This window comes from Oscarella lobularis, chromosome 5 (genome assembly GCF_947507565.1).
Source record: "Oscarella lobularis chromosome 5, ooOscLobu1.1, whole genome shotgun sequence".
NCBI classification, from domain to species: domain Eukaryota; kingdom Metazoa; phylum Porifera; class Homoscleromorpha; order Homosclerophorida; family Oscarellidae; genus Oscarella; species Oscarella lobularis.
In genome coordinates, this window is record NC_089179.1 from 877139 (window position 1) to 905085 (window position 27947).

A 27947-nucleotide genomic window follows, 5' to 3' on the forward strand; every position below is an offset into this window, starting at 1 on the left:
CAGGAGGACCGTTAGGACATGCGCACTCTTCATCTGTCGAACGAACAGCTCGCCCGGCTCTTTCTTCGTTTTGTGCGGCCTAGTCGAATAGGCGGGTGGAAGCGAGCATGGCCCAGGTTCTTCCGATCAAATTTCAGGAGCATTTGCAGGTGAGAAGTGCCACGACGAGCGTCGACGAGCGTTTCTCGTGACGCCGCCATCTTTGCCTCTCAATCACATGGTCTCGTTCGGGCTCGTGCCCTCGAACCCGTGTCGTTCGCAGCTCCAAAATGTCGGAATCAATCCGGCGAACATCGGCTTCGCCTCGCTCACGCTCGAATCGGACAAATTCATCTGCGTGCGAGAAAAAGTCGGCGATCAGTCTCAAGTCGTCATCATCGATCTCGCCAATGCGTCTAATCCGACGCGACGACCCATTTCGGCCGATTCGGCGATCATGAATCCGGCGTCGCGAGTGATCGCGCTCAAAGGTAAGGAAAAGGGGTGTGGACTTGGGGGGGGAGGGAGTGGGACCCCCGTTTACTCATCGATCTCTCTAGCCGGCCGAACGCTTCAAATCTTCAATATCGAAATGAAGAGCAAAATGAAATCGCACGAAATGACCGAAGAAGTCGTCTTTTGGAAGTGGATCTCCGTCAACACGGTGGCACTCGTCACCGAAGCGTCCGTCTATCATTGGTCCATGGAAGGTCCCGCATTCGCGCTTTTTTTTCCCGCCCAGACTATCCCGTCCAACTCATTATTCCCTTTAGGCGATTCGCAGCCTCTAAAGAAGTTTGATAGGCACAGCAGTCTCATGGGCCCCGGATGCCAGATCATCAACTATAGAACGGACAAGGCGCAAAAGTGGCTGCTCTTGATTGGCATATCGGCTCAGGTGCGCGGCTAGAGTGATGTCTTATTTTTTAATGTTGGGGTCCCCTCTTGAGGGTGTTTTCTGTTTCTTTAGCAAAATCGCGTTGTCGGAGCGATGCAGCTCTTTTCGGTCGAACGCCAAGTCAGCCAGCCCATTGAGGGTCACGCAGCCTCCTTTAGTCAATTCAAAATGGATGGAAATCAAACCGAATCGACTCTTTTTGCATTTGCAGTTCGATCGGCACAAGGAGGAAAAGTAAATAAATTCCCTTATTTTTTCAAATGTCAGGAGACGCGATAATTTCTTCCCTTCAGCTTCACGTGATCGAAGTTGGCCAACCGGCAGCCGGCAATCAACCTTTTCAGAAGAAAGCCGTCGACGTCTTCTTTCCGCCTGAGGCGCAGAGCGATTTTCCGGTGGCCATGCAAATCAGCGATCGATACAACGTCATCTTTCTGATAACGAAATACGGCTACGTTCACTTGTACGATCTCGAAACGGGCGTCTGTATCTACATGAATCGCATATCGAGCGACACGATCTTTGTGACGGCAAGCCACGACGCCACAAGCGGAATTATTGGAGTCAACAGAAAAGGACAGGTAATAGATTAATTACCTAAAAAAAATGATGACCGAGTTTATTTCCCTCCCTTTTTTTCTTCAAGGTCCTCACCGTGAGTGTGGATGAGGAGAACATCGTCGCCTACATTACGAGCGTTCTTCAAAATCCTGACCTCGCCCTTCGCATGGCCGTCAGGAACAACTTGCCTGGAGCCGAAGAGCTGTTTGTTCGCAAATTCAACATGCTCTTTCAACAGATGCAGTATCCAGAAGCAGCCAGAGTAGCAGCCAAAGCCCCGAGGGTGTGTATATGACCGTTTTCTTTTAGAAAAGGTTTTTTGGAATGGTTTTGCTTGCAGGGAATCTTGAGAACGCCGCAGACCATTCAGCGTTTTCAGGCGCTGCCTGCCCAGCCGGGTCAGACGGCACCTCTGTTGCAGTACTTTGGCATTTTGCTCGAGCAAGGCCAGCTGAACAAATATGAGTCATTGGAGCTGTGCCGTCCTGTGCTTCAGCAAGGAAAGAAGCAATTGCTGGAAAAATGGCTAAAAGAGGACAAGGCAAGGAGGAAAAAATCTATGGGAGGGGGATGACGTTGAATTGTCTTTGTAGTTGGAATGCGGAGAAGAGCTGGGCGATTTGGTGAAGCAAGTAGATCCCACTCTGGCGTTGTCAGTCTATCTCAGAGCAAACGTGCCAAACAAAGTAAGTCAAGTCCACAAAGTGGAAGTATTAAATAATTAGTATTTTTTCTCTTCAGGTCATTCAGTGCTTTGCCGAAACGGGACAGTTTCAAAAGATCGTTCTCTATGCAAAGAAAGTCGGATTCCAGCCAGACTACGTCTTCCTTTTGCGCAACGTGATGAGGATCAGTCCCGAGCAGGGACTTGGCTTTGCCAATATGCTCGTCCAAGACGACGAGCCTCTAGCTGATCTCAACAGCGTAAGTATAAAGCGACGTCACGCATTTCACCTCGATAGGATTCTTGTTTTTTTTTCAGATTGTCGACATTTTCGCGGAGTTCAGTCTCGTTCAGCAGTGCACGTCGTTCTTGCTGGACGCGCTGAAGAACAACAGGCCCACCGAGGGTCACCTGCAGACGCGTCTATTGGAAATGAACTTGATGCACGCGCCTCAAGTTGCTGACGCTATTTTGGGCAACCAGATGTTCACTCATTACGATCGGCCTCACGTTGCTCAGCTTTGCGAACAGGCGGGACTCTTGCAGAGAGTAAGATTGATATGCGTTGTTCGATTTATTATCGCGATGCAATGACCCGCGCTTCCTTAGGCTCTGGAGCACTACACCGATTTGTTTGATATCAAGAGAGCTATTGTTCATACTCATATGCTCAACCCGGAAGTACGTAAAGGGTTATCGGCGTTGTTCTACTTTTGCACGTGCGCGTTTCTGATGTAGTGGCTTGTGAACTATTTCGGTTCCCTGTCGGTCGAAGATTCGATTGAAGCTCTACGAGCCATGCTCCAGGCAAACATTCGACAGAATCTGCAGATCTGCGTTCAAGTTGCTACAAAGTATCATGAACAATTGACTACGACGGCTCTTATTGAACTTTTTGAGTCGTTCAAGTCTTTTGAAGGTTCTGTAAATTCAATTTGAAGGGAAATTGATTTTTCATCTCTGATGTCTTGTAGGATTGTTTTATTTCCTGGGCTCCATAGTGAATTTCAGCCAAGAGGCCGACGTTCACTTCAAATACATTCAAGCTGCTTGCAAGACAGGCCAAGTGAAGGAAGTGGAGAGAATTTGCCGCGAAAGCAACTGCTACGACCCAGATCGAGTCAAGAATTTCTTGAAGGTTTTCCTCTGAAAAGCGCTCATCCGTGTTTAGGGCAAGCCAAGTTTTTTTTCTTAGGAAGCTCGATTGACTGACCAATTGCCTCTCATCATCGTCTGCGATCGCTTTGACTTTGTCCACGACCTCGTGCTCTACTTGTACAAAAACAACTTGCAGAAATACATTGAGATCTACGTCCAGAAGGTAAAAAGGACTCTAATAGAAATATAATTTGACGTCATCTTCTCTTTTTTCCCGTTTGTAGGTGAATCCGTCTAGGCTTCCCGTCGTAGCTGGCGGTCTCTTGGACGTCGACTGCGCCGAGGACGTCATCAAGCAACTCATAATGACTGTGAGGGGTCAATTCTCGACTGACGAGCTCGTCGAAGAGGTGGAAAAGCGCAACAGGATGAAGATCCTTCTACCGTGGCTAGAGGCTAGAATTCACGAGGGCTCAACGGAACCGGCAACGCACAACGCTCTCGCCAAAATCTACATCGACAGCAACAATAATCCAGAACGTTTTCTTAGGTAGAAGAAGAGGCGGTGCCACGCGTTTCTTGGGATATCAAAGGGGGCTTTGCTTTAGGGAGAACCAGTACTATGATAGTCGAGTAGTTGGACGCTATTGCGAGAAGAGGGATCCGCACATGGCTTGCATTGCGTATGAACGCGGCCAGTGCGATCTTGAACTGATCAAGGTTAGAAGGAAAATTGCGCGTAATTTGACGCTAGTTTGAATTTTCTTCTTCTCAGGTCTGCAATGAGAATTCCTTGTTCAAGTCCGAAGCTCGTTATCTGGTGAGAAGACGGGATCCGGATCTCTGGGCTAGCGTTCTTACGGACGAGAACACGTTCAGAAGGCAGTTGATTGATCAGGTGCGAAAGGAGAGAAAGCGGTGACGCGGAAAAACGAGCTACGGTCTGCGCTTTTCTGCGTAGGTTGTGCAAACCGCTTTGACGGAAACGCAAGATCCCGACGACGTTTCGGTGACCGTGAAAGCTTTCATGACAGCCGATTTGCCCAATGAGCTGATTGAGCTTCTCGAGAAGATCGTCTTGGAAAACACTCTTTTCAGCGAACACAGGTACGCGACTTGGCTTTACTGCAATGCGCGCGCGGCGCGGTCTCCTGATAGATTAGGCCACTTTCTCTCTGATGAATTAACGCTGCCGCCCCAGTCTGAAGATTTTGTTGAGTGCAGCTAGCTTCTGAGGCCCCCTGTAGAGTTAGCTACTGCCTTTTTATCTGGGGAATCGAATGATGAATTTGGGGTTCTTCGTGTAGAAATTTACAGAATCTGTTGATTCTGACTGCCATCAAAGCGGATCGATCCAGAGTCATGGAATACATCACTCGTTTGGACAATTACGACGCTCCGGACATTGCAAACATTGCCATCAGCAGCGAGCTGTACGAAGAAGCTTTCGCCATCTTCAAGAAATTTGAAGTGAACACGTCTGCAATCCAGGTACCGATTTCTTTTCTTTACGCGAACTCTCGCTCGTCATGGACTTACCTAGGTTCTCATTGAACACGTTCACAATTTGGATCGCGCCTACGAGTTTGCGGAGCGATGCAACGAGCCTTCAGTGTGGAGCCTTTTGGCCAAGGCTCAGCTTGACGCTTTGCTCGTAAAAGAAGCCGTTGATTCCTACATCAAAGCCGACGACCCGTCTGCTTATCCGGAAGTGATTGAGGCCGCTAAATCATCAGGTGAGCCAAATTTGGGAGGAAAGCATTCGCCCTTTGGCTTGACACTTCCTCTGCTTTTTAGGCAATTTTGAAGATTTGGTCAAATATTTGCAAATGGCTCGAAAGAAGGCGAAAGAGTCGAGCATTGACACTGAGCTTGTCTTTGCCTATGCAATGACGAGTAGACTGGCTGAACTGGAAGAATTCATCTCTGGACCCAATCACGCTCAAATCCAGCAGGCAAAAACGGACAATAGGTAGCGTTTTTCCGCCACTAAGCGTCTCCTTTTAGGTTGGAGATCGATGCTACGATGAGAAAATGTACGAAGCGGCCAAGATCCTCTTCAACAACATCTCCAACTTCGCGCGACTAGCGTCAGCTCAAGTGCATCTAGGAGAGTACCAGAACGCTGTAGACAGTGCGCGTAAAGCGAATAGTACTAGAACCTGGAAGGAGGCAAGTGAAAAAATAACGCCATCAGACAGGTACAAAAACGACGTTTCTTCTTCTTCTCTTTAGGTTTGCTTTGCTTGCGTTGACGGCGAAGAGTTTCGCTTGGCTCAGATGTGCGGTCTTCACATCGTCGTTCACGCGGACGAGCTCAACGAGCTGATCTCTTATTACGAAACTCGCGGCTTCTTCGAAGAGATTATCAGCCTTTTGGAAGCGGCTCTCGGCCTCGAACGCGCTCACATGGGCATGTTCACCGAACTATCGATTCTCTACTCGAAGTACAAGCCGCATAAGATGAGGGAGCATCTTGAATTGTTCTGGTCAAGAGTGAATATACCGAAGGTGGGTCAACGTTTCTCATAGCCCTCTTTCTTATGGATCATTCCATTCCTATATTTAACTAGGTCCTAAGGGCAGCCGAACAAGCTCACTTGTGGTCAGAATTGGTCTTCCTCTATGACAAATACGAAGAGTACGACAATGCTATCGTGACAATGATAGCGCATCCGTCCGACGCTTGGAAGGAAGCCCAATTCAAGGACATAGTCACCAAAGTGGCCAACATCGAGATCTACTATCGCGCCCTCCAATTCTATCTCGACAACAAGCCCCTGCTTATCAACGATCTTCTTCTCGTCCTGTCGCCGCGTCTCGATCACACGCGCGCCGTCACGTTCTTCATTCGAACGAATCAGCTGCCGCTCGTCAAGCCCTACCTTCGATCCGTTCAGAATCTCAACAACAAGGCGGTCAACGAGGCGTTGAACGGTCTTCTCATCGACGAGGAAGACTACCAGGGCGTGCGCAATTCCATCGACGCCTTTGACAACTTCGACAATATCGCTCTCGCCCAGCGTCTCGAAAAACACGCTCTTCTCGAATTCCGTCGCATTGCCGCCTATCTCTACAAGGGGAACAACAGGTGGAAGCAGTCGGTTGAACTCTGCAAGAAGGATCGTCTCTATAGGGTACAGAAAAGGGGAAGGTTTTGTTTGTTGAGCGTTTACTGTCTTTTTTAAGGATGCCATGACGTATTCGTCTGAGTCGCGCGATCCTTCCATTGCGGAGGATTTGATTGCTTGGTTTTTGGAAATTGGCAATCGCGAGTGTTTTGCCGCGTGCCTTTTCCAGTGCTACGACCTTCTTCATCCCGACGTCATCCTCGAGTTGGCCTGGAGGCACAACATCATGGACTTCGCTATGCCCTACATCATTCAGGTCCTTCGAGAATATACATCAAAGGTAAAGGGAAAAACATTCGTTTTGAGGGGTAGAGTGGCGGTTCTCATCTTTTGTCTCCCAGGTTGATAGGCTCCACGTAGCGGACAAGGAACGCGAAGAAGAACGAGAGAAACAAGAAAATCAACCCAGTATCGTTTACGGTAATGCAGGAAAAACATATCCCTTCATTTTTACCTTTTGCTTTAGGCGAGCCTCAACTGATGATCACGTCTGGTGCCGGCATGGGAATGATGCCGCCCGGCGCTGGGATGATGCCGCCTGGCGTGGGCATGGGCCAGCCAGGATTTCCTGGTGCTCCGGGATTCCAGCCGGGCTATGGCCCAATGTAGACTCTGTAACCGCCGCGTTGTATTGTTGTCAGTGGACTTGGTGAATTAACTTCTGTGGACGTCTTACGCGCTTTTTGCTTGTACTTCGTAGTTGCGTTCTGGTATACTACTGATTATGCATGTGACTGAGTTATGCTGCTAAGAAGTGCGCATGTCTTCTTAGTGTGTCTGTTTGTTTGTTTTTTGTATTGAACTAGGAATAAAAAAGTCGTTTCTTATACGCGGCACGTGCGAATTTTACCCATGCGCGTGTTAACTTTCCGTTTCCATTGGTGAATCTGCTTCATCTGGCAGGACGGACACGTATCGTCCTCTATTGTGTGACCCTGTAGTGATTAACTTACCTTCGAGGAGCTTCTGCATTTCTTGTATAGAATACATCAGCACGTGAAATTGCTTACGACGCATCTCAAGCTATTTGTGTCAAGTTAAAGACTCACAATCCACAGACAAAGGAGAGCATCTCACCTTTTGGTCAATTGCCTCTTTCTGCCCACGCAAGTCTGCAAGATCCGCCTCAAGAGTTTTCATTTGTCTAATAGAGATAATAGTCGTCACCAAACAAAGTTACACGCAGAAAGACCTACGCTATAGAGTCCTGTCGAACCGGATGCTCCCCTATGATCTTAGCCAAAGCATCATATTCTATATCACAACTTTCCAAGACCCCAACAGCCAAAGTACAAAGCACCACACTACCTTGCCTGTGTTTCCTTATTCTTCTCGCCTCTTTGAGCTCTTCTTGGCAATCGTTTATCTTCTTCTTAGCATCATTGATACCAGTCTCTACAGTGAAACCATTTCGTCAAACAGACACAAGGTTGCATCCCGCAGCACCAACCAATCTTCTTGTAAATCGTCTCGTATCGTTCCAACTCCTTTTCGTTCATCTCGCACACCATATCCGTCTTAGCCATGGCGAAGTCGCACTGGCTCAGAGTGACGAGCAGTCTTTGATACTGAGATGACCTGCCGATTCGAGCACTCAAAAATCTGCGACTTTAGTCGACCGACGCTCAACTGTTCTTCTGGAGACGCGTCCGAATTGCACCATTTGATGAACGTTCGAAGAAACGTCGTTAATCGGCGGTCGTCGCCGCTGCCGTCGCCGTCGTACAGTAAGCGTCTTCTTATAATCTCTTCTACGTGGAAAACTGCCTAGAAACGTCGTCAAGAGCGAGAGAAACAAGAACATGCCTTCCGCTGCTGCCATCAGACTTTCCCGTATCCTCGAAATTCGTTTTCGAACTTTTTGATGGCTGATTGGTTCGTCGCTGCGAGCGACGATGACGGGGAGGCGAGCGAAGGAGGCGAGACGACGCCGAAACGAAAAAAATCGCGTTGCGAGCCCTCATCCGAGCGAATAGCGGATCTCTATCAACGCGTCGCTCGCGACGGATTTATCAAACTATCCAGCACGACCGATGAAGCAGAACGAACAGGAGAAAAGGTCGATGAAGACGATGAACGGAGTCGCATGGCCGAGACGTTGTTCGAGGATCCTGCGGTTGTGAAGGAACGGGAGAAGGCGAAGAAAGAAAAGGACCCGTTAGAAGAAGTTTCTGCACGACTTTTATTTATCCCACTTGTTTGCTTGAAGGTATCTGACTGACAGCAGCGACAGCGATGCCAATGAGGCATTTCTTCTAAGGAAGAACAAAAGGCCAGTGGCTCGAGCTTCGACAAGTAAGGTTCTTTGGAGATCTGATGCATGATTGATTTATGGCACTCTATAGGCAAAAGAGGGAAGCATAAGGTTGTAGGAAAGATTTCGAACGTGATGAAGCATCTTCCAGCTTTCGATGTGAGATGGACAATTGAACCAATGCCTGTCACTCTAATCCGTTTGGCATAGCCTGAAATGAGCAGTTCTTCATCGCCACGACATAATATGTCTTTTCTTTCCCCGTCTGAAAGCAGGTAAGACCTTGCTGCATATCGAATGAAAAAACGTATGGTTAATTATATGTTTCTTAGCAGAACGGACACGTGTGCTAAGCAAGCAGGTGCGTTCACACATCTCTCTCTCTTTCCTCTCGGTTACCTTTTCCTTTAGGAACTGTGTTTCAGTCTCAGAAGGAAATATAATGTTGTTGCTGCTATTTGCAGTCTCGTATAGATGCAAGGAACTGGTTTTACGGTTGTTAGGTAATGTTTTATTAGCAAAACCAAATCTACGATATTCAAGGGTTTGGTAGGGTAAGGAGTTGTTTATTATAATTAAATGGAGGGGTGTTTTGCCCTGGTACATTTTGATTACTGGAATTGGATTTTCCCAATCCGCCAATGTCAGAAATAACCTAAACAGCACAAGTAACAAACGCGACTGTAAGGCTTCTTACGACCTGAATATCATCAAATTGTGCGGATGGGCGGCGTGCGTCGACGGCATTTAAAAATTCACGAGACTTTCTTGAGTTGCACGTGAGAGCCGTGAATAAATTTACAGGCACGATTTCGCACTTCCTTACATGGTCTGTCTTTGTTCCACGTGGCACGAGACCTCGCACCTCCTTTGTTGATCCGCGTCGACGTCTGTCGGTGCGACACGTAGCGACGAAAGCGGGGTTCTGAAGCGTTCTCTACGCGCGCGGGGCGCGATCTGAATGCACTGCGACAAGCGATCGCAAAGTAGTGATCACTGATCGCGCGGAGGCCGCGACCGCGAGCTCGCGAGCTGATTAGTTTTCACACGTCGAATGTTCACACGGTCTCAAATTGTGATGCGTGCGCCTGCGATCTCGTCTGGGCTCGAGAACCGACGAAACGCAGTCTCGCGGCTCGAGAATCGACGATAGCGAACTCTCTATCGACGAACGCTGTCCGATTGCAGCGGATGCAGACCGGGGACGACGAATTCGCCATCACGTGAGTGGTTCACACTCCGGAAGAGATGCTGTGCATGCGAATTCGCACCATCTCCGATTCGCTCATAAACGTCGACCACTCAATCTGTGCGTCATTCTCGGCTGAGGCGCAGAACGGAACGGACGGTCTGGTCCGCTCTCTCGCAACGGCGCCACGCTGCTACTTCCTTCGCGGGGCATCCTTCGCGGGGCAGCCGAGAAGAGGCTTACCGCCGCGAGGCGGGCCTCCAAAGCCAACGAACGACGGAGGGGACAGCGGAGCCACCGGTAAGTGAAGCTAGATTACGCGATTGTAATTATCCGAGCTAATTGTGCGCTTTCTCTCTTGCAGCGAATCCCGTGCAGTCCTTTGCGAAGGACTGCGCCCTGACGAAGGAAGGAGGGCGCCGCGTGGCACGCGCGTCGGTAAGTCGCGTCGCGTCGCGTTTAGATCCAATGGACTAATCGTGCTTTTTTTGTGCGTATAGGTCGTAGCGCTGTGCGGACGATCGACGCGCCACGGACACCGCTTCGAATTCGAAGACGAATGCGAATTCGAATTCGAATTCGAAGGCCAACGCGAATTCGAATTCGAAGACGAATGCGAATTCGAATTCGAATTCGAATGCGAATTCGAATTCGAATACGAATTCGAATCCTTCGAATTCGATTCGAATTCGAAGGCGAATTCGAATTCGAAGGCGAATGCCAATTCGAAAGCGAATTCGAATTCGAAGGCGAATGCGAATTCGAATTCGAAGGCAAATGCCAATTCGAATTCGAAGGCGAATGCGAATTCGAATTCGAAGGCGAATGCCAATTCGAAGGCGAATGCCAATTCGAATCCGAATGCGAATTCGAATTCGAAGGCGAATGCGAATTCGAATTGGAAGACGAATGCGAATTCGAATTCGAATTCGAAGGCGAATTCGAATTCGAATACAAATTCGAATCCTTCGAATTCAATTCGAATTCGAAGGCGAATTCGAATTCGAAGGCGAATGCCAATTCGAAAGCGAATTCGAATTCGAATTCGAAGGCGAATGCGAATTCAAAGGCAAACGCGAATTCGAAGGCGAATGCGAATTCGACAGTGAATACGAATTCGAATCCTTCGAATTCGATTAGAATTCGAAGGCGAATGCCAATTCGAATTCGAATGCGAATTCGAATTCGAATTCGAAGGCTAATGCCAATTCGAAGGCGAAATCGAATTCGAATTCGAAGGCGAATGTAAGTAGTAGATAGTCAGAACAGTTGGCCAGCCCCTTGTAATTTCACTGTAATTTATTACACTAGAGAACAGTTGGCCAGTCCCTTGTAATTTTTCTGTAATTTATTACACGAGAGAACAGTTGGCCAGTTCCTTGTAATTTCATTGTAATTTATTACACTAGAGAACAGTTGGCCAGTCCCTTGTAATTTCACTGTAATTTATTACAGGAAAGAACAGTTGGCCAGTCCCTTGTAATTTCACTGTAATTTATTACAGGAGAGAACAGTTGGCCGGTCCCTAGTAATTTTCCTGTATTGTATTACAGAAAAGAACAGTTGGCCAGTCTCTTGTAATTTCACTGTAATTTATTACAGGAGAGAACAGTTGGCCAGTCCCTTGTAAATTCCTGTAATTTATTACAGGAGAGAACAGTGGGCCAGTCCCTTGTAATTTCACTGTAATTTATTAGAGGAAAGAACAGTTGGCCATTACTTTGTAATTACACTGTAATTTATTACAGGAGAGAACAGTTGGCCAGTTCCTAGTAATTTTCGTACAGGAAAGAACAATTGGCTAGTCCCTTGTAATTTCACTGTAATCTATTACAGGAAAGAACAGTTGGCCAGTCCCTTGTAATTTCACTGTAATTTATTACACTAGAGAACAGTTGGCCAGTCCCTTGTAGTTTTCCTGTAATTTATTAAGAGAACAGTTGGCCAGTCCTTTGTAATTTTTCTGTAATTTATTACAGGAGAGAACAGTTGGCCAGTCTCTTGTAATTTCCTGTAATTTATTACAGGAGAGAACAGTTGGCCAGTCCCTTGTAATTTTCCTGTAATTTATTACAGGAGAGAACAGTTGGCCAGTCCCTTGTAATTTCCTGTAATTTATTACAGGAGAGAACAGTTGGCCAGTCCCTTGTAATTTTCCTGTAATTTATTACAGGAGAGAACAGTGGGCCAGTCCCTTGTAATTTTCCTGTAATTTATTACAGGAGAGAACAGTGGGCCAGTCCCTTGTAATTTTCCTGTAATTTATTACAGGAGAGAACTGTTGGCCAGTCCCTTGTAATTTTTCCTTAATTTATTACAGGAGAGAACAGTTTGCCAATCTCTTTTAATTTCCTGTAATTTATTACAGGAGAGAACAGTTGGCCAGTTCCTTGTAATTTTTCTTTAATTTACTACAGGAAAGAACAATTGGCCAGTCCCTTGTAATTTTTCTGTAATTTATTACAGGAAAGAACAGTTGGCCAGTCCCTTGTAATTTCATTGTAATTTATTACACTAGAGAACAGTTGGCCAGTCCCTTGTAATTTCACTGTAATTTATTACAAGAGAGAACAGTGGGCCAGTCCCTTGTAATTTTCCTGTAATTTATTACAGGAGAGAACAGTGGGCCAGTTCCTTGTAATTTCACTGTAATTTATTACAGGAAAGAACAGTTTGCCATTCCTTTGTAATTTCACTGTAATTTATTACACGAGAGAACAGTTGGCCAGTCCCTAGTAATTTTCGTACAGGAAAGAACAATTGGCTAGTCCCTTGTAATTTCACTGTAATTTATTACACTAGTGAACAGTTGGCCAGTTCCTTGTAATTTTTTGTAATTTATTACAAGAGAGAACAGTGGGCCAGTCCCTTGTAATTTTCCTGTAATTTATTACAGGAGAGAACAGTTGGCCAGTCCCTTGTAATTTTTCTGTAATTTATTACAGGAAAGAACAGTTGGCCAGTCCTTTGTAATTTCATTGTAATTTATTACACTAGAGAACAGTTGGCCAGTCCCTTGTAATTTCACTGTAATTTATTACAGGAAAGAACAGTTGGCCATTCCCTTGTAATTTCACTGTAATTTATTACAGGAGAGAACAGTTGGCCAGTCCCTTTTAATTTCCTGTAATTTATTACAGGAGAGAACAGTGGGCCAGTCCCTTGTAATTTTCCTGTAATTTATTACAGGAGAGAACAGTGGGCCAGTCCCTTGTAATTTTTCTGTAATTTATTACAGGAAAGAACAGTTGGCCAGTCCCTTGTAATTTCACTGTAATTTATTACACTAGAGAACAGTTGGCCAGTCCCTTTTAATTTCCTGTAATTTATTACAGGAGAGAACAGTTGGCCAGTCCCTTGTAATTTTCCTGTAATTTATTACAGGAGAGAACAGTTGGCCATTCTTTTGTAATTTCACTGTAATTTATTACACTAGAGAACAATTCGCCAGTTCCTTGTAATTTTCGTACAGGAAAGAACAATTGGCCAGTTCCTTGTAATTTCACTGTAATTTATTACAGGAAAGAACAGTTGGCCAGTCCCTTGTAATTTCACTGTAATTTATTACACTAGAGAACAGTTGGCCAGTCCCTTGTAGTTTTCCTGTAATTTATTAAGAGAACAGTTGGCCAGTCCTTTGTAATTTTTCTGTAATTTATTACAGGAGAGAACAGTTGGCCAGTCTCTTGTAATTTCCTGTAATTTATTACAGGAGAGAACAGTTGGCCAGTCCCTTGTAATTTTCCTGTAATTTATTACAGGAGAGAACAGTTGGCCAGTCCCTTGTAATTTCCTGTAATTTATTACAGGAGAGAACAGTTGGCCAGTCCCTTGTAATTTTCCTGTAATTTATTACAGGAGAGAACAGTGGGCCAGTCCCTTGTAATTTTCCTGTAATTTATTACAGGAGAGAACAGTGGGCCAGTCCCTTGTAATTTTCCTGTAATTTATTACAGGAGAGAACTGTTGGCCAGTCCCTTGTAATTTTTCCTTAATTTATTACAGGAGAGAACAGTTTGCCAATCTCTTTTAATTTCCTGTAATTTATTACAGGAGAGAACAGTTGGCCAGTTCCTTGTAATTTTTCTTTAATTTACTACAGGAAAGAACAATTGGCCAGTCCCTTGTAATTTTTCTGTAATTTATTACAGGAAAGAACAGTTGGCCAGTCCCTTGTAATTTCATTGTAATTTATTACACTAGAGAACAGTTGGCCAGTCCCTTGTAATTTCACTGTAATTTATTACAAGAGAGAACAGTGGGCCAGTCCCTTGTAATTTTCCTGTAATTTATTACAGGAGAGAACAGTGGGCCAGTTCCTTGTAATTTCACTGTAATTTATTACAGGAAAGAACAGTTTGCCATTCCTTTGTAATTTCACTGTAATTTATTACACGAGAGAACAGTTGGCCAGTCCCTAGTAATTTTCGTACAGGAAAGAACAATTGGCTAGTCCCTTGTAATTTCACTGTAATTTATTACACTAGTGAACAGTTGGCCAGTTCCTTGTAATTTTTTGTAATTTATTACAAGAGAGAACAGTGGGCCAGTCCCTTGTAATTTTCCTGTAATTTATTACAGGAGAGAACTGTTGGCCAGTCCCTTGTAATTTTTCCTTAATTTATTACAGGAGAGAACAGTTTGCCAATCTCTTTTAATTTCCTGTAATTTATTACAGGAGAGAACAGTTGGCCAGTTCCTTGTAATTTTTCTTTAATTTACTACAGGAAAGAACAATTGGCCAGTCCCTTGTAATTTTTCTGTAATTTATTACAGGAAAGAACAGTTGGCCAGTCCCTTGTAATTTCATTGTAATTTATTACACTAGAGAACAGTTGGCCAGTCCCTTGTAATTTCACTGTAATTTATTACAAGAGAGAACAGTGGGCCAGTCCCTTGTAATTTTCCTGTAATTTATTACAGGAGAGAACAGTGGGCCAGTTCCTTGTAATTTCACTGTAATTTATTACAGGAAAGAACAGTTTGCCATTCCTTTGTAATTTCACTGTAATTTATTACACGAGAGAACAGTTGGCCAGTCCCTAGTAATTTTCGTACAGGAAAGAACAATTGGCTAGTCCCTTGTAATTTCACTGTAATTTATTACACTAGTGAACAGTTGGCCAGTTCCTTGTAATTTTTTGTAATTTATTACAAGAGAGAACAGTGGGCCAGTCCCTTGTAATTTTCCTGTAATTTATTACAGGAGAGAACAGTTGGCCAGTCCCTTGTAATTTTTCTGTAATTTATTACAGGAAAGAACAGTTGGCCAGTCCTTTGTAATTTCATTGTAATTTATTACACTAGAGAACAGTTGGCCAGTCCCTTGTAATTTCACTGTAATTTATTACAGGAAAGAACAGTTGGCCATTCCCTTGTAATTTCACTGTAATTTATTACAGGAGAGAACAGTTGGCCAGTCCCTTGTAATTTCACTGTAATTTATTACAGGAGAGAACAGTTGGCCAGTCCCTTTTAATTTCCTGTAATTTATTACAGGAGAGAACAGTGGGCCAGTCCCTTGTAATTTTCCTGTAATTTATTACAGGAGAGAACAGTTGGCCAGTCCCTTGTAATTTTTCTGTAATTTATTACAGGAAAGAACAGTTGGCCAGTCCTTTGTAATTTCATTGTAATTTATTACACTAGAGAACAGTTGGCCAGTCCCTTGTAATTTCACTGTAATTTATTACACTAGAGAACAGTTGGCCAGTCCCTTTTAATTTCCTGTAATTTATTACAGGAGAGAACAGTTGGCCAGTCCCTTGTAATTTTCCTGTAATTTATTACAGGAGAGAACAGTTGGCCATTCTTTTGTAATTTCACTGTAATTTATTACACTAGAGAACAATTCGCCAGTTCCTTGTAATTTTCGTACAGGAAAGAACAATTGGCCAGTTCCTTGTAATTTCACTGTAATTTATTACAGGAAAGAACAGTTGGCCAGTCCCTTGTAATTTCACTGTAATTTATTACACTAGAGAACAGTTGGCCAGTCCCTTGTAATTTTCCTGTAATTTATTAAGAGAACAGTTGGCCAGTCCTTTGTAATTTTTGTGTAATTTATTACAGGAAAGAACAGTTGGCCATTCCCTTGTAATTTCACTGTAATTTATTACAGGAGAGAACAGTTGGCCATTCTTTTGTAATTTCACTGTAATTTATTACAGGAGAGAACAGTTGGCCAGTCCCTAGTAATTTTCCTGTATTGTATTACAGAAAAGAACAGTTGGCCAGTCTCTTGTAATTTCACTGTAATTTATTACAGGAGAGAACAGTTGGCCAGTCCCTTGTAAATTCCTGTACTTTATTACAGGAGAGAACAGTTGGCCAGTCCCTTGTTATTTCACTGTAATTTATTACGCTAGAGAACAGTTGGCCAGTCCTTTGTAATTTTTCGGTAATTTATTACAGGAGAGAACAGTTGGCCAATTCCTTTTAATTTCCTGTAATTTATTACAGGAGAGAACAGTTGGCCAGTTTCTTGTAATTTTCCTGTAATTTTTACAGGAGAGAACAGTTGGCCAGTCCCTTGTAATTTCACTGTAATTCATTACAGGAGAGAACAGTTGGCCAGTCCCTTGTAATTTTTCTGTAGTTTATTACAGGAAAGAACAATTGGCCAGTCCGTTGTAATTTGACTGTAATTTATTACAGGAAAGAACAGTTGGCCAGTCCCTTGTAATTTTACTGTAATTTATTACACTAGTGAACAGTTGGCTAGTTCCTTATAATTTTCCTGTGATTTATTAAAGGAGAGAACAGTGGGCCAGTCCCTTGTAGTTTTCCTGTAATTTATTACAGGAGAGAACAGTGGGCCAGTCCCTTGTAATTTTCCTGTAATTTATTACAGGAGAGAACTGTTGGCCAGTCCCTTGTAATTTTTCCTTAATTTATTACAGGAGAGAACAGTTGGCCAATTTCTTTTAATTTCTTGTAATTTATTACAGGAGAGAACAGTTGGCCAGTTCGTTGTAATTTTTCTTTAATTTACTACAGGAAAGAACAATTGGCCAGTCCCTTGTAATTTTTCTGTAATTTATTACAGGAAAGAACAGTTGGCCAGTCCCTTGTAATTTCATTGTAATTTATTACACTAGAGAACAGTTGGCCAGTCCCTTGTAATTTCACTGTAATTTATTACAAGAGAGAACAGTGGGCCAGTCCCTTGTAATTTTCCTGTAATTTATTACAGGAGAGAACAGTTGGCCAATCCTTTTTAATTTCCTGTAATTTATTACAGGAGAGAACAGTTGGCCAGTTCCTTGTAATTTTCCTGTAATTTATTACAGGAGAGAACAGTTAGCCTGTCCCTTCTAATTTCACTGTAATTTATTACACTAGAGAACAGTTGGCCAGTCCCTTGTAATTTTCCTGTAATTTATTAAGAGAACAGTTGGCCAGTCCTTTGTAATTTTTCTGTGATTTATTACAGGAGAGAACAGTTGGCCAGTCTCTTGTAGTTTCCTGTAATTTATTACAGGAGAGAACAGTTGGCCAGTCCCTTGTAATTGTTCTGTATGATTGAGGAATAAAAGAATACTTGATCATCGATGATAATATTCATCGTCATCACCATCAAGTACCCTTCTCTTTTTTCCTTCACGTTGCACTCTGCTTTATATTTTACTGTGACACCTGCAATTTCATGGAAGACAAACCGAGACATTTTTCCAAACTAAAACTTGTTACTTGTGTGCCGATTTTATTGCTGCATGCATAATTTTTTATAGGCTAGTATCCGTGTGTAAATGTTTTTTAGTGTATCTATGGAAACGTCCATCGCCTGGTAAATAGTAGATAGTATAGTAAATGGTAATAATTTTTAGATTGCAATCACGTTGAAAATGCATACGGGATTGCTATTTGTTGCTTTTCTTTTCTGTACAGTAGCGTTAGGCTCGTGGAAAACGACGAATGCAAGAGCTAGCGTTGCTTGTGGATCGAAGAGTTATCCTAAACTCTACTGAAAGTGGCTGGAAGCGCGCTACAGCGGACGTCGTTTGTTTTTGACGAACGAATATGCCCAACTGACGCTCGCACGACACCGAGAAGAGCGAAACGAGGACCTCGACGACTGGATGGTGGCAAAAAGCGAGTGAAAGCGAACGTACGTTAGATTTGAGGTTCGAATGAAAAAAAATCGCTTTGCACTCACATGCAATCACGAAACGAACGTCCCAAATACCATGCAGTGTTCCTCTACGACCATAGGCCTACCTTACCACTGGCCATCCTTTTCTCGCGTCAGCGTATGAAAAAAAAACGCTGACGCTGTTCGATCGCGAGATCGACGCTTTTTCTCGAAAGATTAGCGTAAAAACAAGAAAAAAGCGTCGACGCTGCTCGATCGCGAGATATCGACGCTTTTTCTTGAACGAAGTACCTAAAAAACGAGAAAAAACGCTGTGCTCTTCGATTCCGCGATCGGCGCTTTTCTACCTAAAAAAATCAAAAGATTAGTCTCTGTTCAATCTGTCCGCGTACGTACCTTGTAGTCCTGCGTTCGTATTGGCGTAATCCAGGCTACACCGCGTGGAGGTTCGAACGCATGGTACCCGAAAAATTTTTGAGAGCGAGCCGTGGCATCATAGGCTCAACCACGACGGTGCGGCCTAGGATCAGAACGGCTCTCCCACACCGTCCCCCCGACCTCGTTGCACCGCGACCCATGGGGCCATAGTCCTTCGCTTGCCGGCGGAGTACGTACACCGCTTGCCGGAATATATACACCGTCTGCCGGCGGAGTACGTACACCGCTTGCCGGAATATATACACCGCCTGCCGGCGGAGTACGTACACCGCTTACCGAAATATATACACCGCCTGCCGGCGGAGTACGTACACCGCCTGCCGGAATATATACACCGCCTGCCGGAATATATACACCGCCTGCCGGCGGAGTACGTACACCGCTTACCGGAATATATACACCGCCTGCCGGCGGAGTACGTACACCGCTTGCCGGAATATATACACCGCCTGCCGGCGGAGTACGTACACCGCTTGCCGGAATATATACACCGCCTGCCGGCGGAGTACGTACACCGCCTGCCGGAATATATACACCGCCTGCCGGCGGAGTACGTACACCGCTTACCGAAATATATACACCGCCTGCCGGCGGAGTACGTACACCGCTTGCCGGAATATATACACCGCCTGCCGGCGGAATACGTACACCGCTTGCCGGAATATATACACCGCCTACCGGCGGAGTACGTACACCGCCTGCCGAAATATATACACCGCCTGCCGGAATATATACACCGCCTACCTGCGGAGTACGTACACCGCTTACCGGAATATATACACCGCCTGCCGGCGGAGTACGTACACCGCTTGCCGGAATATATACACCGCCTGCCGGCGGGGTACGTACACCGCTTGCCGGAATATATACACCGCCTGCCGGCGGAGTACGTACACCGCTTACCGAAACATATACACCGCCTGCCGGCGGAGTACGTACACCGCTTGCCGGAATATATACACCGCCTGCCGGCGGAGTACGTACACCGCTTACCGAAATATATACACCGCCTGCCGGCGGAGTACGTACACCGCTTGCCGAAATATATACACCGCCTGCCGGCGGAGTACGTACACCGCTTACCGAAACATATACACCGCCTGCCGGCGGAGTACGTACACCGCTTGCCGGAATATATACACCGCCTGCCGGCGGAGTACGTACACCGCTTGCCGGAATATATACACCGCCTGCCGGCGGAGTACGTACACCGCTTACCGAAATATATACACCGCCTGCCGGCGGAGTACGTACACCGCTTGCCGGAATATATACACCGCCTGCCGGCGGAGTACGTACACCGCTTACCGAAATATATACACCGCCTGCCGGCGGAGTACGTACACCGCTTGCCGGAATATATACACCGCCTGCCGGCGGAGTACGTACACCGCTTACCGAAATATATACACCGCCTGCCGGCGGAGTACGTACACCGCTTGCCGGAATATATACACCGCCTGCCGGCGGAGTACGTACACCGCTTACCGAAATATATACACCGCTGGCCGGCGGAGTACGTACACCGCTTGCCGGAATATATACACCGCCTGCCGGCGGAGTACGTACACCGCCTACCGAAATATATACACCGCCTGCCGGCGGAGTACGTACACCGCTTGCCGGAATATATACACCGCCTGCCGGCGGAGTACGTACACCGCTTGCCGGAATATATACACCGCCTGCAGGCGGAGTACGTACACCGCTTACCGAAATATATACACCGCCTGCCGGCGGAGTACGTACACCGCCAGCCGAAATATATACACCGTCTGCCGGCGGAGTACGTACACCGCTTGCCGAAATATATACACCGCCGGCCGGCGGAGTACGTACACCGCCAGCCGAAATATATACACCGCCGGCCGGCGGAGTACGTACACCGCCTGCCGAAATATATACACCGTCTGCCGGCGGAGTACGTACACCGCTTACCGGAATATATACACCGCCTGCCGGCGGAGTACGTACACCGCTTACCGAAATATATACACCGCCTGCCGGCGGAGTACGTACACCGCTTGCCGGAATATATACACCGCCTGCCGGTGGAGTACGTACACCGCTTACCGAAATATATACACCGCCTGCCGGCGGAGTACGTACACCGCTTGCCGGAATATATACACCGCCTGCAGGCGGAGTACGTACACCGCTTACCGAAATATATACACCGCCGGCCGGCGGAGTACGTACACCGCTTACCGAAATATATACACCGCCGGCCGGCGGAGTACGTACGCCGCCTGCCGAAATATATACACCGTCTGCCGGCGGAGTACGTACACCGCTTGCCGGAATATATACACCGCCTGCCGGCGGAGTACGTACACCGCTTGCCGGAATATATACACCGCCTGCCGGCGGGGTACGTACACCGCTTGCCGGAATATATACACCGCCTGCCGGCGGAGTGCGTACACCGCTTACCGAAATATATACACCGCCCTCCGGCGGAGTACGTACACCGCTTGCCGGAATATATACACCGCCCTCCGGCGGAGTACGTACACCGCTTGCCGGAATATATACACCGCCTGCCGGTGGAGTACGTACACCGCTTACCGAAATATATACACCGCCTGCCGGCGGAGTACGTACACCGCTTGCCGGAATATATACACCGCCTGCCGGCGGAGTGCGTACACCGCTTACCGAAATATATACACCGCCCTCCGGCGGAGTACGTACACCGCTTGCCGGAATATATACACCGCCTGCCGGCGGAGTACGTACACCGCTTGCCGAAATATATACACCGCCTGCCGGCGGAGTACGTACACCGCTTGCCGGAATATATACACCGCCTGCCGGCGCAGTACGTACACCGCTTGCCGGAATATATACACCGCCTGCCGGCGGAGTACGTACACCGCTTGCCGGAATATATACACCGCCTGCCGGAATAAATACACCGCCTGCCGGAATATATACACCGCCTGCCGGCGGAGTACGTACACCGCTTGCCGGAATATATACACCGCCTGCCGGCGGAGTACGTACACCGCCTGCCGGAATATATACACCGCCTGCCGGAATATATACACCGCCTGCCTGCGGAGTACGTACACCGCTTACCGGAATATATACACCGCCTGCCGGCGGAGTACGTACACCGCATGCCGGAATATATACACCGCCTGCCGGCGGAGTACGTACACCGCTTGCCGGAATATATACACCGCCTGCCGGCGGAGTACGTACACCGCTTGCTGGAATATATACACCGCCTGCCGGCGGAGTACGTACACCGCTTACCGAAATATATACACCGCCTGCCGGCGGAGTACGTACACCGCTTGCCGGAATATATACACCGCCTGCCGGCGGAGTACGTACACCGCTTGCCGGAATATATACACCGCCTGCCGGCGGAGTACGTACACCGCTTACCGAAATATACACACCGCCTGCCGGCGGAGTACGTACACCGCTTACCGAAATATATACACCGCCTGCCGGCGGAGTACGTACACCGCTTGCCGGAATATATACACCGCCTGCCGGCGGAGTACGTACACCGCTTGCCGGAATATATACACCGCCTGCCGGAATATATACACCGCCTGCCGGAATATATACACCGCCTGCCGGAATATATACACCGCCTGCCGGCGGAGTACGTACACCGCTTACCGAAATATATACACCGCCTGCCGGAATATATACACCGCCTGCCGGAATATATACACTGCCTGCCGGAATATATACACCGCCTGCCGGCGGAGTACGTACACCGCCTGCCGGAATATATACACCGCCTGCCGGCGGAGTACGTACACCGCTTACCGGAATATATACACCGCCTGCCGGAATATATACACCGCCTGCCGGCGGAGTACGTACACCGCCTGCCGGAATATATACACCGCCTGCCGGAATATATACACCGCCTGCCTGCGGAGTACGTACACCGCTTACCGGAATATATACACCGCCTGCCGGCGGAGTACGTACACCGCCTGCCGAAATATATACACCGTCTGCCGGCGGAGTACGTACACCGCTTACCGGAATATATACACCGCCTGCCGGTGGAGTACGTACACCGCTTACCGGAATATATACACCGCCTGCCGGCGGAGTACGTACACCGCTTGCCGGAATATATACACCGCCTGCCGGCGGAGTACGTACACCGCTTACCGAAATATATACACCGCCTGCCGGAATATATACACCGCCTGCTCTAATTTATTACACTAGTGAACAGTTCGCCAGTCCCTTGTAATTTTCCTGTAATTTATTACAGGAGAGAACAGTGGGCCAGTCTCTTGTAATTTTCCTGTAATTTATTACAGGAGAGAACAGTTGGCCAGTCCCTTGTAATTTTCCTGTAATTTATTACAGGAGAGAACAGTTGGCCAGTTCCTTGTAATTTTTCTTTAATTTACTACAGGAAAGAACAATTGGCCATTCCCTTGTAATTTTTCTTTAATTTATTACAGGAAAGAACAGTTGGCCAGTCCCTTGTAATTTCATTGTAATTTATTACACTAGAGAACAGTTGGCCAGTCCCTTGTAATTTCACCGCTTGTAATTTCACCGCTTGCCGGAATATATACACCGCCTGCTGGCGGAGTACGTACACCGCCTGCCGGAATATATACACCGCCTGCCGGAATATATACACCGCCTGCCGGCGGAGTACGTACACCGCTTGCCGGAATATATACACCGCCGGCCGGCGGAGTACGTACACCGCCTGCCGAAATATATACACCGCCTGCCGGCGGAGTACGTACACCGCTTGCCGGAATATATACACCGCCTGCCGGCGGAGAACGTACACCGCTTACCGAAATATATACACCGCCTGCCGGCGGAGTACGTACACCGCTTGCCGGAATATATACACCGCCGGCCGGCGGAGTACGTACACCGCCTGCCGGAATATATACACCGCCTGCCGGAATATATACACCGCCTGCCGGCGGAGTACGTACACCGCTTACCGAAATATATACACCGCCTGCCGGAATATATACACCGCCTGCCGGAATATATACACCGCCTGCCGGAATATATACACCGCCTGCCGGAATATATACACCGCCTGCCGGCGGAGTACGTACACCGCTTGCCGGAATATATACACCGCCTGCCGGCGGGGTACGTACACCGCTTGCCGGAATATATACACCGCCTGCCGGCGGAGTGCGTACACCGCTTACCGAAATATATACACCGCCCTCCGGCGGAGTACGTACACCGCTTGCCGGAATATATACACCGCCGGCCGGCGGAGTACGTACACCGCTTACCGAAATATATACACCGCCGGCCGGCGGAGTACGTACACCGCCTGCCGAAATATATACACCGCCTGCCGGCGGAGTACGTACACCGCTTGCCGGAATATATACACCGCCTGCCGGCGGAGAACGTACACCGCTTACCGAAATATATACACCGCCTGCCGGCGGAGTACGTACACCGCTTGCCGGAATATATACACCGCCGGCCGGCGGAGTACGTACACCGCCTGCCGGAATATATACACCGCCTGCCGGAATATATACACCGCCTGCCGGCGGAGTACGTACACCGCTTACCGAAATATATACACCGCCTGCCGGAATATATACACCGCCTGCCGGAATATATACACCGCCTGCCGGAATATATACACCGCCTGCCGGAATATATACACCGCCTGCCGGCGGAGTACGTACACCGCTTACCGAAATATATACACCGCCTGCCGGCGGAGTACGTACACCGCTTGCCGGAATATATACACCGCCTGCCGGCGGAGTACGTACACCGCTTGCCGGAATATATACACCGCCTGCCGGCGGAGTACGTACACCGCTTGCCGGAATATATACACCGCCTGCCGGCGGAGTACGTACACCGCTTGCCGGAATATATACACCGCCTGCCGGCGGAGTACGTACACCGCTTGCCGGAATATATACACCGCCTGCCGGCGGAGTACGTACACCGCTTGCCGGAATATATACACCGCCTGCCGGCGGAGTACGTACACCGCTTGCCGGAATATATACACCGCCTGCCGGCGGAGTACGTACACCGCTTACCGAAATATATACACCGCCTGCCGGCGGAGTACGTACACCGCTTGCCGGAATATATACACCGCCGGCCGGCGGAGTACGTACACCGCCCTCCGGAATATATACACCGCCTGCCGGAATATATACACCGCCTGCCGGCGGAGTACGTACACCGCTTACCGAAATATATACACCGCCTGCCGGAATATATACACCGCCTGCCGGAATATATACACCGCCTGCCGGAATATATACACCGCCTGCCGGAATATATACACCGCCTGCCGGAATATATACACCGCCTGCCGGCGGAGTACGTACACCGCTTACCGAAATATATACACCGCCTGCCGGCGGAGTACGTACACCGCTTGCCGGAATATATACACCGCCTGCCGGCGGAGTACGTACACCGCTTGCCGGAATATATACACCGCCTGCCGGCGGAGTACGTACACCGCTTGCCGGAATATATACACCGCCTGCCGGCGGAGTACGTACACCGCTTGCCGGAATATATACACCGCCTGCCGGCGGAGTACGTACACCGCTTGCCGGAATATATACACCGCCTGCCGGCGGAGTACGTACACCGCTTGCCGGAATATATACACCGCCTGCCGGCGGAGTACGTACACCGCTTGCCGGAATATATACACCGCCTGCCGGCGGAGTACGTACACCGCTTGCCGGAATATATACACCGCCGGCCGGCGGAGTACGTACACCGCCCTCCGGAATATATACACCGCCTGCCGGAATATATACACCGCCTGCCGGCGGAGTACGTACACCGCTTACCGAAATATATACACCGCCTGCCGGAATATATACACCGCCTGCCGGAATATATACACCGCCTGCCGGAATATATACACCGCCTGCCGGCGGAGTACGTACACCGCCTGCCGGAATATATACACCGCCTGCCGGCGGAGTACGTACACCGCTTACCGGAATATATACACCGCCTGCCGGAATATATACACCGCCTGCCGGAATGTATACACCGCCTGCCGGCGGAGTACGTACACCGCCTGCCGGAATATATACACCGCCTGCCGGAATATATACACCGCCTGCCTGCGGAGTACGTACACCGCTTACCGGAATATATACACCGCCTGCCGGCGGAGTACGTACACCGCTTGCCGGAATATATACACCGCCTGCAGGCGGAGTACGTACACCGCTTACCGAAATATATACACCGCCTGCCGGCGGAGTACGTACACCGCTTGCCGGAATATATACACCGCCTGCAGGCGGAGTACGTACACCGCTTACCGAAATATATACACCGCCGGCCGGCGGAGTACGTACACCGCTTACCGAAATATATACACCGCCGGCCGGCGGAGTACGTACACCGCCTGCCGAAATATATACACCGTCTGCCGGCGGAGTACGTACACCGCTTGCCGGAATATATACACCGCCTGCCGGCGGGGTACGTACACCGCTTGCCGGAATATATACACCGCCTGCCGGCGGAGTGCGTACACCGCTTACCGAAATATATACACCGCCCTCCGGCGGAGTACGTACACCGCTTGCCGGAATATATACACCGCCGGCCGGCGGAGTACGTACACCGCTTACCGAAATATATACACCGCCGGCCGGCGGAGTACGTACACCGCTTGCCGGAATATATACACCGCCTGCCGGCGGGGTACGTACACCGCTTGCCGGAATATATACACCGCCTGCCGGCGGAGTGCGTACACCGCTTACCGAAATATATACACCGCCCTCCGGCGGAGTACGTACACCGCTTGCCGGAATATATACACCGCCTGCCGGAATATATACACCGCCTGCCGGCGGAGTACGTACACCGCTTGCCGGAATATATACACCGCCTGCCGGCGGAGTACGTACACCGCTTACCGAAATATATACACCGCCGGCCGGCGGAGTACGTACACCGCTTACCGAAATATATACACCGCCTGCCGGCGGAGTACGTACACCGCTTGCCGGAATATATACACCGCCTGCCGGCGGGGTACGTACACCGCTTGCCGGAATATATACACCGCCGGCCGGCGGAGTACGTACACCGCCTGCCGGAATATATACACCGCCTGCCGGAATATATACACCGCCTGCCGGCGGAGTACGTACACCGCTTACCGAAATATATACACCGCCTGCCGGAATATATACACCGCCTGCCGGAATATATACACCGCCTGCCGGAATATATACACCGCCTGCCGGCGGAGTACGTACACCGCTTGCCGGAATATATACACCGCCTGCCGGCGGAGTACGTACACCGCCTGCCGGAATATATACACCGCCTGCCGGAATATATACACCGCCTGCCTGCGGAGTACGTACACCGCTTACCGGAATATATACACCGCCTGCCGGCGGAGTACGTACACCGCTTGCCGGAATATATACACCGCCTGCAGGCGGAGTACGTACACCGCTTGCCGGAATATATACACCGCCTGCCGGCGGAGTACGTACACCGCTTACCGAAATATATACACCGCCGGCCGGCGGAGTACGTACACCGCTTACCGAAATATATACACCGCCTGCCGGCGGAGTACGTACACCGCTTGCCGGAATATATACACCGCCTGCCGGCGGGGTACGTACACCGCTTGCCGGAATATATACACCGCCGGCCGGCGGAGTACGTACACCGCCTGCCGGAATATATACACCGCCTGCCGGAATATATACACCGCCTGCCGGCGGAGTACGTACACCGCTTACCGAAATATATACACCGCCTGCCGGAATATATACACCGCCTGCCGGAATATATACAGCGCCTGCCGGAATATATACACCGCCTGCCGGCGGAGTACGTACACCGCTTGCCGGAATATATACACCGCCTGCCGGCGGAGTACGTACACCGCCTGCCGGAATATATACACCGCCTGCCGGAATATATACACCGCCTGCCTGCGGAGTACGTACACCGCTTACCGGAATATATACACCGCCTGCCGGCGGAGTACGTACACCGCATGCCGGAATATATACGCCGCCGGCCGGCGGAGTACGTACACCGCTTACCGAAATATATACACCGCCTGCCGGAATATATACACCGCCTGCTCTAATTTATTACACTAGTGAACAGTTCGCCAGTCCCTTGTAATTTTCCTGTAATTTATTACAGGAGAGAACAGTGGGCCAGTCCCTTGTAATTTTCCTGTAATTTATTACAGGAGAGAACAGTTGGCCAGTCCCTTGTAATTTTCCTGTAATTTATTACAGGAGAGAACGGTTGGCCAGTTCCTTGTAATTTTTCTTTAATTTACTACAGGAAAGAACAATTGGCCATTCCCTTGTAATTTTTCTTTAATTTATTACAGGAAAGAACAGTTGGCCAGTCCCTTGTAATTTCATTGTAATTTATTACACTAGAGAACAGTTGGCCAGTCCCTTGTAATTTCACCGCTTGTAATTTCACCGCTTGCCGGAATATATACACCGCCTGCCGGCGGAGTACGTACACCGCCTGCCGGAATATATACACCGCCTGCCGGAATATATACACCGCCTGCCGGCGGAGTACGTACACCGCTTGCCGGAATATATACACCGCCTGCCGGTGGAGTACGTACACCGCTTACCGAAAT

The 27947-nt window shown here is 48.3% G+C and overlaps 3 protein-coding genes across 5 annotated transcripts; 2 read left to right on the forward strand and 1 right to left on the reverse strand.

Annotated features, from left to right (window-relative positions):
* The first annotated feature begins 1 nt into the window (after position 1).
* LOC136187831 (clathrin heavy chain 1-like) lies at positions 2–7160 on the forward strand. 2 transcript variants are annotated; one of them, XM_065975542.1, is made up of 28 exons: positions 2–149; positions 263–470; positions 540–689; positions 753–877; positions 950–1111; positions 1171–1458; positions 1524–1721; positions 1779–1979; positions 2032–2124; positions 2180–2362; positions 2421–2651; positions 2712–2783; positions 2841–3021; positions 3077–3240; positions 3298–3423; positions 3485–3750; positions 3809–3920; positions 3976–4098; positions 4162–4307; positions 4508–4691; positions 4744–4936; positions 4998–5155; positions 5208–5372; positions 5436–5711; positions 5774–6337; positions 6390–6611; positions 6673–6751; positions 6798–7160. In XM_065975542.1, exons 1-28 carry the CDS (start codon positions 108–110, stop codon positions 6938–6940), a joined length of 5055 nt encoding a protein of 1684 aa, XP_065831614.1. In that variant the 5' UTR covers positions 2–107; the 3' UTR covers positions 6941–7160. The 2 variants fall into 2 exon arrangements, with proteins under 2 accessions (XP_065831614.1, XP_065831613.1); XM_065975541.1 differs by having other exon boundaries at positions 263–689.
* On the reverse strand, positions 7077–8160 carry LOC136187833 (THO complex subunit 7 homolog). The gene is made up of 8 exons (XM_065975545.1): positions 8138–8160; positions 7962–8082; positions 7782–7909; positions 7640–7726; positions 7528–7585; positions 7409–7475; positions 7285–7354; positions 7077–7227 (listed from the first exon to the last, which is right to left on the reverse strand). The coding sequence occupies exons 1-8, from the start codon at positions 8151–8153 to the stop codon at positions 7193–7195; spliced, it is 582 nt and encodes a 193-aa protein (XP_065831617.1). The 5' UTR covers positions 8154–8160; the 3' UTR covers positions 7077–7192.
* Positions 8147–9199, forward strand: LOC136187834 (uncharacterized). Of its 2 annotated transcripts, none has more exons than XM_065975546.1 (6): positions 8147–8488; positions 8541–8626; positions 8677–8744; positions 8796–8860; positions 8921–8946; positions 8997–9199. In XM_065975546.1, the coding sequence occupies exons 1-6, from the start codon at positions 8196–8198 to the stop codon at positions 9026–9028; spliced, it is 570 nt and encodes a 189-aa protein (XP_065831618.1). In that variant the 5' UTR covers positions 8147–8195; the 3' UTR covers positions 9029–9199. The 2 variants fall into 2 exon arrangements, with proteins under 2 accessions (XP_065831618.1, XP_065831619.1); XM_065975547.1 differs by having other exon boundaries at positions 8153–8488; positions 8918–8946.
* Positions 9200–27947: the final 18748 nt, after the last annotated feature.